Raw genomic sequence first — 13,973 nt, 5'->3', positions numbered from 1 at the left:
TTGTTCAATTCATTGTACAAAAAGAGGCTTCCCAACTATGAGTACACTATGGTTGTGGTTGCAATAAACTGCCTAAAAATGACAATATTAGTTCATTATTTAACGGAGTTTTCCCATTGAGGTTCCTCCACTTCAAAAAAGTGTGTCTATGTTTTGGACAATCACGTAAGATTTTTTTAGATTTCTTATAAAAGGATGATACAGTTAGCAACAACCTGTAACTAACTGTACTGTGGAAACCTTGAGTGTTTTATGGTGTTTTACAATTGTCCACATTAAATTGATTCTTTGTTTCTGATCATTTATCAGTTTTTAACACGTTTCCTAAGATCTAATAAACTGCATCTCTCATTAAAAGATGCTGGTGTACTGTACCATAAGGGGGTTAATCATGAAAGCATCTGTTTGATCATTCTTTGCTTCAAATAATGCCTATATATTATATTGAAGTTGTTTAATTCAATGCAATTATTCTATTTAATCATCAAGGTTGCTTCAAGCTGATTTTAAATATTGACTCAACTGTTATTTTGCTGACTACTTTCAACTTTTTACAAATTTCCACCCAAAAATTTGAATGTATTTAAAAGACTACCTTCAAGTTTTTCCACATAAAAAGGTAGTCAATCACCATCATACAATCTATTATTTTAGGCAGAGGCAAAGTGTAACTTTCAAGTCTATTGTTAATCTATGGTTGTTCAGTGCAAAGTTTCAATCACCTATGTAACACACATTACACGCATAGCTTTAAATAACATCTATAGTCCCGTATTGTCCAATGTATCCACCCAGCTTTCATTAAATCCAAACTGAATTCAGAAGGCGGGTTCATAAACAGCATAAACATGCAGGGCTTAAATGTTTACTCGAATGTTGCTGGTTTTGATGACCTTTCTAATATGCTGTGTTAAGAAACTGATCAGATGTAACATATTTGACACTCAAAAACAACCCAACGAATGACACCCGCCTCTCTGACAAGGGTGTAAGCCCATCACATGAACGGAGGGGACAGGGAGAGAAGTGAAATCTCTAGTTTTGGTTAGGCTGTCAAAATGTGTACCAGCTAATCACTCAGAGGAAATAGAAAAAACGTGCACGGAAGAAAAAATAAGTCAACGACACACTTTTCAAAGTTTGACAATAAGAGGGATGGGAAAAGGGGGGAGAAAACTCCCTCTGAACTTTCTTCTTTTCCTTGCTTCCTTTTTCTTCGCACCGCTGACAGATGTCATTTAAAATTGCAGAGATACTTTTCAATAGTTAAAGGGAGGGCAGGGGGAGGATGGAGGGATAGGGGATGTGTGGTAAAATGGGCTGCTGGTAGGAGGAAAGTGATGAGGAAACGTCACTAGGACAGGATGCAAGGTGTGTTTTTGGTGAAAGGTGTGGTAGTGAGGGTTTCGGGGAGGGGTTACATGGGTTTGGAAGTGGTAGTGGCATCAGCAGAGATGGTGGCAGTGTGCTCGTGGGAGAAAATGGATACCAAGCTTGGGCTATAATGAGCCCCTATGGATCAGAGGGGACGTATTGACATGCAATGCTTAAGCTTATACTGCTAGACCATGGCTGCAGTGCCTGTGTGTGCCTGGGAGCATGAGGCAGCCAGGGATACTGACAGAGTAGCGCACTCCCTGGGTTCTTCAAAGAGCTCAAGTGATTAGTATGTTATCATTACCATTCGAAACGTGATTTTCCTATTCCCTCTCGGCAAAGGTGACACGTCTCGGGGAGACGGCCGGCAGACTCACTGCGATGGAAAGCCACTTCAAAGCTTTCTCCTCCTGAATTTCTCTCTCACTCTCTCTGCTCTCTCTCGTTCTGTCTTCTTTTAGGGCCGGGGGGAGGGGAGGGTGAGTGTGGGTGGGTGGGTGTGCGAGGTGGGAGGGGGCTGCTGGGGGGTAGTGGTGGCAGTGGCGGTGTATATCTGTGTGTGATCATTAGAATAATGCGGCCCGAGTTTGACGGTGACAGAAACTGAAGGAAAGGGTGAGAGTTCAGCCACTAAGAATCCAGTAATGGCTCACTGTGATGGACCTAATAATGAAACAATACAGACATGGACACAGGACGGTACCTTGGAAAATAATGACAAGAAACATGTACAATGAAAGCTAAACATCCTACATTACGTAGTCACAGATGAGGCTGATATAGAGGTTATGTCTAGAAACTTCATCTAAAATGAGGCGACTCTTACTCTACAGAAAAGCAATTTGGTTTCAATATACAAATATCACACAACAACCAAAACAACGTGGTTGACTATGGTTTTATTCTGCAGTTACAGTAGCAAGAAAAATCCAAGACATCCTTGTCAGCATTTTTGTCGAACAAAATGCAAAGTGGCTGCCAGCCCCTACTGTGCTACAACGTCACATATCAAGGCTTGACCCCGGAGGTTCTGATATAACCATCATGAAATCCTTAGACTAGGGCATGCATACACTAACACCTATTCAAGCTTGAATACTGTCTTACAATTCAGATCTGCCATAAATCAACTTAAGACCATGTGAGGGTTTCGTCACAATCATATCTGACGGTCTCATGGAGACTTCTAGCAAAGGATTTAAATACAATATGTGATAAATATCTAATAGCATGTCTGCACTGGTGCACCCCACCACCACCACCATTTCTGCCTATGCATGTATGCCTTTTCATCTGACACCTACATTTTGAACAAAGATCTTCTTAGGAACCACGAAAATGGTGTTTTTTTGTTGTGCTTTTTTACGTCAAGAAACACTCTTCAGTTGTAAGTTATTAACAGGGAGCCCCAGAACAATGCAGCTGTAGCTCAAAAGAAATAGCTCCCCTCTTCTTTCGCTCTCCTTCCTTTTTTCAATATCAAACACAGGCAGTTACTATCACCATTTTCCAAAGTTCAGATGATTTCCTTATTATTTCAATAAGGGTGGGGGAGAGTCAAAGTGAATAATGATGACAGCTGTGATTCAGACTGACTGTGTGATCTTCTGTGCCGTTTGTTTGGGACTTGTAAGACGAGGAATTACAAGTGTCAAACAGCTGTGAATATGGGTGCTAAATATTTAAACATGTTTTTCAGCTGAAGAAAAAAAAAGTATAGTTTTTTAAAAGCAAGGCTCAAGTGTGTATAAGCTGTGCACGCCTTTGATACAAATGCAGGAAGAGCAGAAGGGTAAAAGACTGCAATGGAGAAGTGCAATGGCGAAGAAGGCGCAGAATCAAGCCTGAATACACAGATTGGGCCGTTCCTAAAGGGGAAGACAGGTGAGGTAACTCAGGTTGTCTTCTGACCCTCAGGCTAGGAGGAAATGGACCAAAAAGGTGGGAAGAAGAAGGGGAAACAAAAGTACAACTAAATAAAAGAAAAAAACGTGATAACATGGCATCTGGGCCAAGTTGGCGCTCTAAATTATGGATAGGTGTGAATGGTGAGCCTTTGATAGGATTCAAATTACTGTGCTTCCGCAGAGGCCCTTTTGAACATGGTCTCAGTCAAAGGCACATTTAACAACATACTGTTACTACACCTTCAAAGGATGAGCAATATAATGTCAACTCCAAAAACAGCAAACCACTAAATTTGCCGCAATTAGGGGGAAATACACCTTAACTACAATATGATCCTCATGAGTATCAATTAACACATGTCACAACTATTGAGTGTTAATGATACACATTATGATTGTATATTTGATAGATACTTCATCACAGTGTTATTAAACCATACATTACAGTTAGAGTATAATGGCATTTGAGCTATTAGCAATATGGCTGAACAATCTAAAAGGCTGCAAATACACTACGTTACAGTTTACATGCTTTTAAAAATATCACTAACTAACTAAATAACCCACCTTTTCTGACTCAAACTGTGATGCTTGCTGCATTGCTTATTCAAATGATATTTGGACTCGAAGTGTCAGTCTTAAAAGAAACACAATAAATGGACGGGGTGTCACGGCTGTCCAATATTATATTTGCATCAAATATTTTTTTTACTGAAAGATAAATTCACTTTAAAGTTCATTTGAATTTAATTATGAGTGGAGCAACCCAATTAGCACATGTGTATCATAGTTACAGCTAATGCAGATAATGCAACAACCAAAGTTCAAGGAACCACAATTTTATTCCAAGATCAGTGCTTTTACCACAAAAGGGAAAAAAACTTTCTGCTAATGGAACTGAATACGACACGTTTATGAAAGGTTACATCAATTGAAAATGATAAGTGCCAATTAGTTTAGATTCTTACTTGCTCATAATTAATTCAAAAAACCCTACGATGGTATTTGGTAAGCTAATCTGGTAAGTAACAAGCTAACTATGATTTTTGTTTCTACTGGCTGTGTATCATCGCTAACTTTATCTGCTGAACCAGTTTTTTTTTTTGGTGTTGCATGTTCACATATTAGCATCATCTATGAGCCAGCAATGTACACTAACTGACCGTTTGACATGTTTTCACCAACAATAACACTTGAGTTGATACTTAATGACTTGAGCAATTTCATTCCTTGTGCATGATACCTTATAATGCACATTATAGAATATGAACAATAAAATATATAGAAATAAAATGGCACAGTTTGAGTTCACTAATCTTCAATAATCTACAGTCCGTTATTAATGTATAGCAACTACTGTGGCTCCATTCGAGAACATTAAGGGACAGTGAATCTTACAAGCAGCAAATGCCTCTTGAAAAGTTTATCTGTGTTGGGCCCATTAACTAAAACCTGCATCATTCAATATGTGTCTTCAAAAAAGGCATATCGGAAATAATATCTTATCTTTATAATATTTAAGGGAACTGGAGAAACTGGCCTTTAGTGAATTCATTATCTTTGGCTTGGCTTGTAAGCTGTTCAATCAGACATGCAACAAAAAAAAATTATAATAAAAAAAAGTCCAAATGAGCTGCTTTTAATTTTCTACAGGAGAAAGCAGGGCAAATTGAAATTTCATTGTGAAAGCTGAATTTAAACTGTGCGAGCAGAGAAGCACTTACCTCTTCACGTAACTTTATCAACTGCATCATGAGAGCAAAAGGGAAAAGAGAGAAAGATGGAGAGAGTGAAGGAGCGATAAAAAAGCAGAAACATGGCAGGAGGAAGATCAGTCATGTGGCTCGGTACAGAATTAACCTGACGATTTATCTGTTTGCAGGTTTAGCATTTGGAAAGTCACAAGACAAACACATTAAAGAAAACTAAACACGCCGCTTGGGAGGCCTTTTTGAACAAACAAAGATCACGTCCTGGTGCTGTCACATTAAACAAAGAGATGGCATGGATCGCTCGACTTGCAATATCAACTAAGATTATCAAGGACGTCACATTACAGAAGTCAATACAGCAAGAGAAAAGAAGAAATCAGTAAAGTATAGTCTGCACAGTTACTAAATATTTTTCCTCCACATTTTAAACTGCATCTGTCATTTTGCTGAATTCTCTGGAAAGGGATAAAAAGAAATATGTGCCCTTTGGAACAGAGTTGGAGAAATGCTGAGCCACTCCATTTGCACCACTGTTTATCATTGCTGATATGTTGTCAATATTTCATGTAGCTTATGCATCTAAGTAAAAGGTGCATGCTGTTTAGATTATGTATGGAAAGCAATGTGAGGCTACCACTGTGCATACAGTGCAGCGTATTATTGGGACAGCCACAGATCATGAAAAATGAATCTTAGCATAGCTATACATTTTTGATGAAAGAGCATAGCAAATTTAAAGTGAAGTAAATAAGAAATGCTATTCCTATTCCTTGTCCTAGAAAGCCTTGCATCACTGATAATGAATCAGACATTTGAGGGAGGGGAAATAATCCCATTTGCCATTAATTATGCCTAATCACAATTAAAAAGGTTGCTTCCCTGGCCTGTTTAAGTGAGGGCTGTAGAGAAGTGAAGAGAAGGCTTGGGGTGATCGTGGGAAAGCAACACGGTTGGCAGGAAAAAGGAGAGGTCAAATGTTTTGATTTGTAAGCCTTATAGGAAGTGATTTTTCTTTTTTTAAATCCACATTTTCTGGCCAACATTAAAGATGAGCAGATCTAAAAGGAGGCTCAGGGCCAATGTTACTTGTCCTGTTTATTTTTAAATTTTGTGAGCCTGGAATAATTGTGAATCATATTAAAAAAGTGAGAGTTCTTAAATCTTGAATTACAAGCTTGATTGCAACCTTTAAAGTTAAAAAATAACTGACAAAGAGGGGGAAATTAAACATCATCTGCTTTAACCAGCTCTTCTGGCCAGAATAAATCAAATAACTAACATTTAACATCTGCACCTATTATACTGAAATCCTAAACACTAAAAGACAATACTGTACTGCATACATTTTTCTCCCCAATTTATATTACGTCACTGGTAAACACACTCAAAGAAATGTGTGGTATGGTAATAAATTCTGGAGGAATCTATACTATAAAAAACACAGTCTAAAATATCTAGTACTTCACACGTTACAAGCTTGCATTTGTAACAGCACTCCCCCTCTGTAATTTTAGAAGCATCTCAAAAATAGTTCTTGTATCGTTTAAGTTTTTTCCACCAATAAAAAAAATTGTTTTTGCAAATATAAAAATATTGTCGATAGCTCTAATGTCGGAGGTAAACAAGTATGACTGCGTGTCTTTCTAAACAGCTCTTTCCCTTGAAAATGTCGGCACTAACAAGACGCACTTAAGAGTGGAAAGTGTCTTCTCTAACTCAAGCAACAACTCCCCACTAAGAATGCATTATTGAAGAGACCAAAGTTTAAAACTACACTGTGGATGTGCTTATTTGGGGCTTGAAAAAAAAACCTAGCAGATCTTGTGATCCCTCACCCCAGCTCAGCCATCAGTCAATGGGTACCAAACAAAACTTGTTCCAGCTCATTTGTGCTGCCTGACTGATTGCAAGTGCTCGCAGAGGATTTGTTAAAACTATATGAGGAGCATGTTGAGCTGCGTTTCTTGTTCCTTCCTGTTTAGCTTTATTTTTCTTTGGCATCCATTCTTTAGTACAGCCAACGATGCTCGCGTTGCTCAAGAGATAGAGAACAGTAAATACAGAATATTGTAAATGTTATAATTACTCCTGCATGAGCGCCTTTCCTTGTGTTTTTGTGATGCCAGCCAGTATTCAAATTTGCACTGCTGCAATTTTTCTGTTATGATAATCAGCAATTTTTTTTTCAAACAAAAGATTTTTTTTTTTTTATCCAATACGGAATTCGATACAAGTGGTAATCTGCTTCCTTTGTAGCCTGTAAAATCTGGTCCATGCCGGCTCAAACCAGCACAATCTCTTGTGGCCAAGCCTTCTGCTGTGACTGAAATCGAAACTATTCCGTATAGTGTTCGTGTGTGAAAATGTGTGCGCATTTGCTGCTTTGTGTGTGTGTGTATGTGTGGTGTCGCACCAACATTGGTGCGTGTGTTGCATGCAGAGGAAACAGAAAGAAAAAATGTGCAATGGTAGCCTACCACATTATTAAAAAAAAAGAGTGATAGTGCCAATTCAGTCTCTGTCGGCATACAGATAACGAATAAATGCCGAACTCTATTAAATCGTCCTTTAGCCATTATCGCAGGGCCAATACGCCATTTTCAGAACTTATGACGGTTCCCTATTTACTTAGCTATAAATCCTTGCCATGTAACCAACAGATTTGTGACTGGTAATGATCTGCTCAGCCAGGGCTATATGAAATGATCCTGACCTCTTTCAGATCGTCAGGAATTAAATTGACCGACTTGCCCCGGCCCCCACCATCTTTTCCCCTCTCCTATCACCGCCGTCTCGTTAGATAAAAAACTCTGAAGTTCGGAGTACTCCACTCACAGCAAGACCAAGACAAGTATTATCTCCACAAGTTTTTAAATGAAAATGAGGTAAATACGGCACCTGGGAGTAAAAAGAGAAAAGCATACCATCTATTTATTCTGCTTTTGCAGGACGTTTTTCTGAGACTTTGTGTGCATGTTTTAGACATAATGTATAATTAAAAAATTTGTAAAGTTTCACATCAGACATTATTATTGCTAATTATTTCTGTGTTCTTCACAATTCAATAATTGATATTGTGTGTTTTAAACATAAGGCTTAAGGTTTTGAGTCTGGTCACAGAAATTGGGAAAATAAATAAAATGAAGAAATGAAAGTTCATTTAGTATAGCTTAGATTTTTGCCTAAATTCCCAAAGATAAATATGTTTTAGGGTAAATATAGTTCATACCTTATTACATTATTTAAATTAAATTAATTTTACATTTCATAATCAACATTATTATGTTGATGTGAACTGAGAATTAGGAATGAAGCTGTGGATAGTGCTCACAGATCTAAATGTCACATTCTGTTACCTTTACTTTTCCTGACATGTCCTCCATGTGTGTATGGATGGATAAATAAAACATTTTATTGTTTTACATTAGGTAATACAATAATTTGCAGTAAAATACAAAAAAATGTGAAAATTATTGTCAAGAATAATTAAATGATAATTACAACAATAAAATTGCAATTTCCAAAAATGTAGAATTTAAATGTATAACATCGTTCAATAATATCAATTCTATATTAATACTTTTTTACAACAATTTTGTTTCTGAGATCATGTAGTGTAAATTCTAGATTTATAAATATTACTTTTTAAATATTGAATGGGAAATAAAATTAAAATGGAATGAGATGTGCTCATTTTTCCCTTTTCCTTGACAGGATGTTGATAGAACTCCTCAGTGTCTCAAACGTGACATTTCTGACAGCAAATCTCCTTCCAACTTCTACAAAAAATGTCAGACTCACTTTTGTGTCTCTCTAATTTGCCAGGAATATGCATTTCAATTACGCATCTTGGTTCTTGATACATATGTTTCTTAGATGTGTAGTTCATGGGTCATCATTGAAATGGTAATAGGGAACCGTTCAAAAAAACAACAACTTTATTTAGCCTTGCTTAGCTCTGAATCGTCTAAATATACTCCCATAAAGCACCGTGGAACTAAATGTGCAAATAGGTATTGGAGTATTCATCTTTGTCTTCTTTCTTTTGGGAGTGTGCATGTAAATGCAAAGTATTTATTTGCATGTGATTTTGAGTGAGTTTGCGCAAGTGCGTGCATGTGCATTGAGACGCAGTAACCCCTGCAAGTTGACAGCGATTGTAAAGGTAATATATAATTAGTCAAAAGACGTTTGGTCAGAGTTGAGATTGGCTGCATATGAGTGGCAGCTGTGCAGGTGAGCAATTGGTAAGTGTGTCTTAAATGTTAAAGCACTGTTTGCTGAATATGTTGGTGTCATTGTTTTGATGCGGTTCTACGTTTGTTCCAAAAAAAACAAAAAAACAAAAATCATGACAAATTAACTATAAAAGAAAATGTACCATATTTTGGGTAATTAAGATCACAATTCAGGATAATTGTTTTTCTTCTTCATTGCCACTTCCATAACTGCTGTGAGCAAATCTTTTGTAGACGTTGTTGCTGACAATGAATGACAATTGCTAATGTGGTCTTTATCTCTTGTTTATAGCCCTCAAATTCACTGAACTGATTTTCAAACAAAATGTCAGTCATCGTCTTTTAATAAACAAACCAATTGTGAATATGTTGATAGATAATAGATCAAAACCACAAATAGAATTTGAGATTTTTGATTAAGAGCTGTTAAATAATAAATTAAAGTATTTAGGGGCTAAAGGATAATTTTGAATGGAGTACTGAACCAAATATTTCAGTGATTTTTTTTAGAGTTTTTAATCAACAATATGAACCTGCGTTCTTAGTAATTTTGAGCATCAGCATTGTGCAGGTTCACCACCCTTGGAGTTTAAAAAGAAAGGACGGCGAACAAGATTTAACAAATTTAGTATGTCTGTGAATGGACCTCGATGGAGGATCTATTATTGGCCTAAGTCCACACCCGGCTGGAGAACAGCTGTGGGACGTTTGGGGTGGGGAGGCCGGGTTTTTGGATTGAAATTTATGTTGTATGGTGTGTTTGTGTTTAGGTGTGCATGTGTGCGTGTGTAAGCTTGTGCGTGCCTGTGTGTGTGTGTGTATGTTTGTGTGTCAATCACAATCGGGCTGTGGCCAGACACTGGTCCCATGCCCTGAGCCCACTCACAGGCAGCCCAGCTTTGCATTAAACAGTGTTCCTTCCGCATGACTTGGTGACAATACTGCGGTGTCAGCTCTCGATGGCCCCTATGAGGGGCCCACCTCCTCACCCTTGGGGCCAGTCAGCCACCCACACTGGTGTCGTTTGGGCCCCTGATTAGCACCTCACCTGGTTCTCCGAGGAGCCGGCGTCATCCCCCAGGAGCTCGTTGCGCACCTCATCACTGTAGGCAATACGTGACCTTTTCTGCAGGGGGAGGAGGATAAGGAAGAAAGACAAAAAGAAGAGGAGAAGGGAGAAACAGGGGAGAGAAAAAGAGAAAACAAGTGGGGAAATATGGCTTAGTTCTGTTGTTGATGCAAAAACACAACAGGCATTCCTTAAGCACGAGAGCCCCCTAATGGAACTTTGTGACAAACTGATTCATACACATGCAGGTTGTGTGAGTGTGAGTGTGAGTGTGAGTGTGTGAGAGTGTGTGTGTGTGTGTGTGTGTGTGTGTCCCTACAACACTGAAAACAAGCATTTCTGGGTTTGTGCCCATGCCTCCTCCAAGGTGATCTACTGTACCTAGTGCACTTGTGCCACAGAAGTGATGGCACAAGTGCCAAGTTTCACAAGTTTCTTAACTTAAACAAATATAAGTTGAGGAATGAAAACCTCACCCTGTGTGCATGGAGACATTGTGGAACAGGGGGGCAGGGGAGAGGGCCATGTATTGTGAGGAAGTATCACTTGTCAGCGCTAAATCTTTTCTGGGAGTTGTCACCACTGTCATCGTAGTGCAGTGGCAGGCTCTGTGATAACACCAATGCTGAGAGTCAGACAGGGAATAATTCATCACCCATTGGCGGCCCATCGGATTTGGGGTTGCCTCTCTCTAACACACACACACACACACACACAAACCCTCTCTTACTCTCTCTCCTTCTCTGCCTCCAGATAGGCTAGAATAAGAGGGAATGTCATGTCCAAAAAAAAAAAGAAACCCAAAAAGACTAACACACAGACACACACTTCAGAGCGTGCCACCTCCGGTTGTCGAAGAGTGGGCTGCCGTTGCACCGCTTGTTTACAGACGCCCGACCCATGGAAAAGCAGTCTCTTGGCATGCCCTCTAAACTAAATACACACCAGCAGCAGACACAGAAAGTGTTTACTAAGCCTCCATCGCTTTCTCTCCCTGCCTTGACAGAATTTCTAGGTGGGCTGCAGGAGGTGGGCAAAATCAAAGAAAAATATCACTATTTCTCAACAAAAATTCTTTCCATTTTCAATATTTTCTTAGTGCTCGACTCTTAATAAATAAAACAAAGTAAGAGAATCAGTGAAGGGACACTAATTACCTGGTGGGGACTTTTTTTTTTTTCTTTCCCGTATCTTTCTATTATCAGTAAAAGTTTGAAGACGCTATTGCATGTTTTACTTTGATGCTGCCTTCCGTAAGAGAAGCACAAATCCAACTTGGATAAGCCCATTCTAACCTCATGAGTGATGATATAAAGTTCCTTGATTGAAATAACTTTGGAACCATCACAAGCAAAGCCAGTTGATTTTTGTCTTTTTTTTTTGTCTCCCCTTATAACCTGGAGCACTGAGTGGAAAGTCATGGCTGATGTGATGTGGCTGTTATTATCGTGATGGTGAGGGCCACAGTGCTCTGGAGTAATTACTGACTAGACGGAGGGCCTGATTGACCCAGACCGCAAAACCCATTAGATAAAGCGCGTACCCAAACAATACTCAACCACAGGGACCTAAGCTAACCACAGAATGCCCACTGTGGGGAAAAGAGAGGATCGCCAGCACGGACTCAAATCAAATACAACATTGCTCCCTGCCCCCCCCCACCTCCACCCACATGTCATCCATCCATACTTTAGTTTTTCAATTTGCTTCCTCAACACTCTTGTCATCAGAATCAACAACCTATATGGTGCTTAAAATACATAATACCGTGATTACAGATGTTTTCCCCCCCTTTCTTCTGAAACCCTTCATTTGTTGAAATGTCTACAGAGAATGTATTGGTATGTTAAAAAATAATTAAAGAGATCATATTTTGTCCCTCTAAAATTAGATCATCCAAAACTGTAACTAACTTGTATGCTGATGTGTGGCCAGGTTGGTTCAGTTGGTAGAGCAGGCGCACATATATTTAGAGATTTATGCCTTGATGCAGAGGTCTAGGGTTCAAGTCTGACCTGTGACCATTTCCTGCATGTCTGCCCCCTCTCTCTCCAAGCTGTCTTGTCAATTAAAAAGGCGGAAAAGCCCAAAAAGAATCTTTTTTTAAAAAAAAACGTGTATGCTGATTTTAAATTTCTATTCTCATGTCAGTAATTGTTGTCAGCTCCATCTTCGGTGCAGAGGTCAGTAAGTGGTCACTGTGCTGCGGCCTGGACATCAAAAGGCATTTCAGATTTGAGTCAAACCAGAAAGACAATAAGCATCAATTTGAAGTCAGCATGTACACTTGTATACAAGGCACACACACACACATACATATTTGTTGCCAGAAAAACACCCACATATTCCATTTAAGTCGAGTTTCATCTTAAAGAGCTGCAGTGCAACTTAGGGGGAAAGACGACTCCAGCAGTAATTGAGACGAGGAAGCCTGGGAGAAGCATTGATTTGAATGTTAAGGCTTACGTCGCCTTCAAACCATATGCAGGGATTTTTTGGTATTTCTAAATAGCTGTCTGTAACAGATGAATGTGTGAAGCATTTCCGCAATGTAGATAAGTGTAGATAACAAAGGGAAGTATGAAGATAACAAAGGGAAGTATGAAGAATGGAAAATGTCATTGAAATGAAAGTGTGCCGCTACTTCCCCTGTACCTACAGTATACACTTCAGTTTTTGGATTCCCTCTCAGGAAAACAACAAATTCCTGAGTGATTACTGTCTTCCCATTTGATGTCAAACATAAACAGCTGTGCCATATTGACAGCTTAATACAGGAACAGATTTTGATTATAAGTTTGGGTGTTAAGCAAAAAATTGCTACGTGACAACAGGATCACTCTTGAGGTCAGGGAAACAGATATCAGATACCTGCTCCATAGTAAAAATCTTCAATTCTATGAAGAAGAAAAAAAACTGAAACTTTCTCATTCTAGTTACAGAATGTAAAGACTGAGCTCTACATCTTAAGACAAAACCAACTAATCAGGCTTTGTAATCTAAAAAAGAATGAGCGCTTTCAGAAGATTCCTTATTGCTCAGAAAAGAAAAAAAAAAGAGCTTTTTTTAATCCTTTTGAAAGGTCTGTCTTTTGTCACTTTTTTAATCTTGGGTGAGAATTTGCTTCTATTCCCGGAAGCACGCAAGAAAAGTACAAAGGTACATCTTAACTTTATGCAAAGTGGACTGCCTTTAAAACTCTACACATCCCGTCAAATGCAGCGATGGAGGTGCTTGTGTCCTGTCAAAAACACACGTTTTACCTCTGTTGACATGGATAGCAGACGGAAAAAACTACGCTTCTTTACCCATCAAAATGTAATTACATATGCATGCATAACAATTGATATCAGATATGCTAATCAGCTTGGCATAATCCTCTGAGCAGCAAATTCTATTTATTTAATTATAGCAAATATATGGATCTTTCCTTTGTGTTCAATTTCTTTTTAGTACACGAGCATGCATGGTTCTATAATGCCTAAATTAACATGATTGAGTTCCCACATAGACCAGAAAGAAGAAAGTAAATCTTAAAAAAACATCTGTTTTCAAAAAATGTATTCATGATTTTAAAACATTCCTGACCATGACCATTCCTAATTTCAAGCAGTCAACAATCACAGTGTTTGTAATGTGAAAGAAGAGTTCCCTATCTACAAAAAAACCC

The 13,973-nt window shown here is 38.6% G+C and overlaps 1 protein-coding gene across 6 annotated transcripts in view; it reads right to left on the bottom strand.

The window, feature by feature from the left end:
• vti1a (vesicle transport through interaction with t-SNAREs 1A) overlaps nt 1-13,973 on the bottom strand; it is a 117,180-nt gene that overhangs the window by 83,938 nt on the left and 19,269 nt on the right. For 4 of the 6 annotated variants that reach the window (XM_032503124.1, XM_032503123.1, XM_032503122.1 and 1 more), the window contains exons 4-5: nt 10,283-10,360; nt 5,009-5,029 (exon numbers count right to left, since the gene is read on the bottom strand). In XM_032503124.1, the coding sequence (XP_032359015.1) occupies nt 5,009-5,029; nt 10,283-10,360 (99 nt within the window). The remainder of the gene's footprint in view (nt 1-5,008; nt 5,030-10,282; nt 10,361-13,973) is intronic. The other 2 variants (XM_032503125.1, XM_032503121.1) reach the window with 1 other exon arrangement.

This window comes from Etheostoma spectabile, chromosome 21 (genome assembly GCF_008692095.1).
Source record: "Etheostoma spectabile isolate EspeVRDwgs_2016 chromosome 21, UIUC_Espe_1.0, whole genome shotgun sequence".
Lineage (NCBI taxonomy): Eukaryota > Metazoa > Chordata > Actinopteri > Perciformes > Percidae > Etheostoma > Etheostoma spectabile.
The sequence above is the reverse complement of the archived record's forward strand: the minus strand, read 5'-3'. Positions and strand labels throughout refer to the sequence as shown.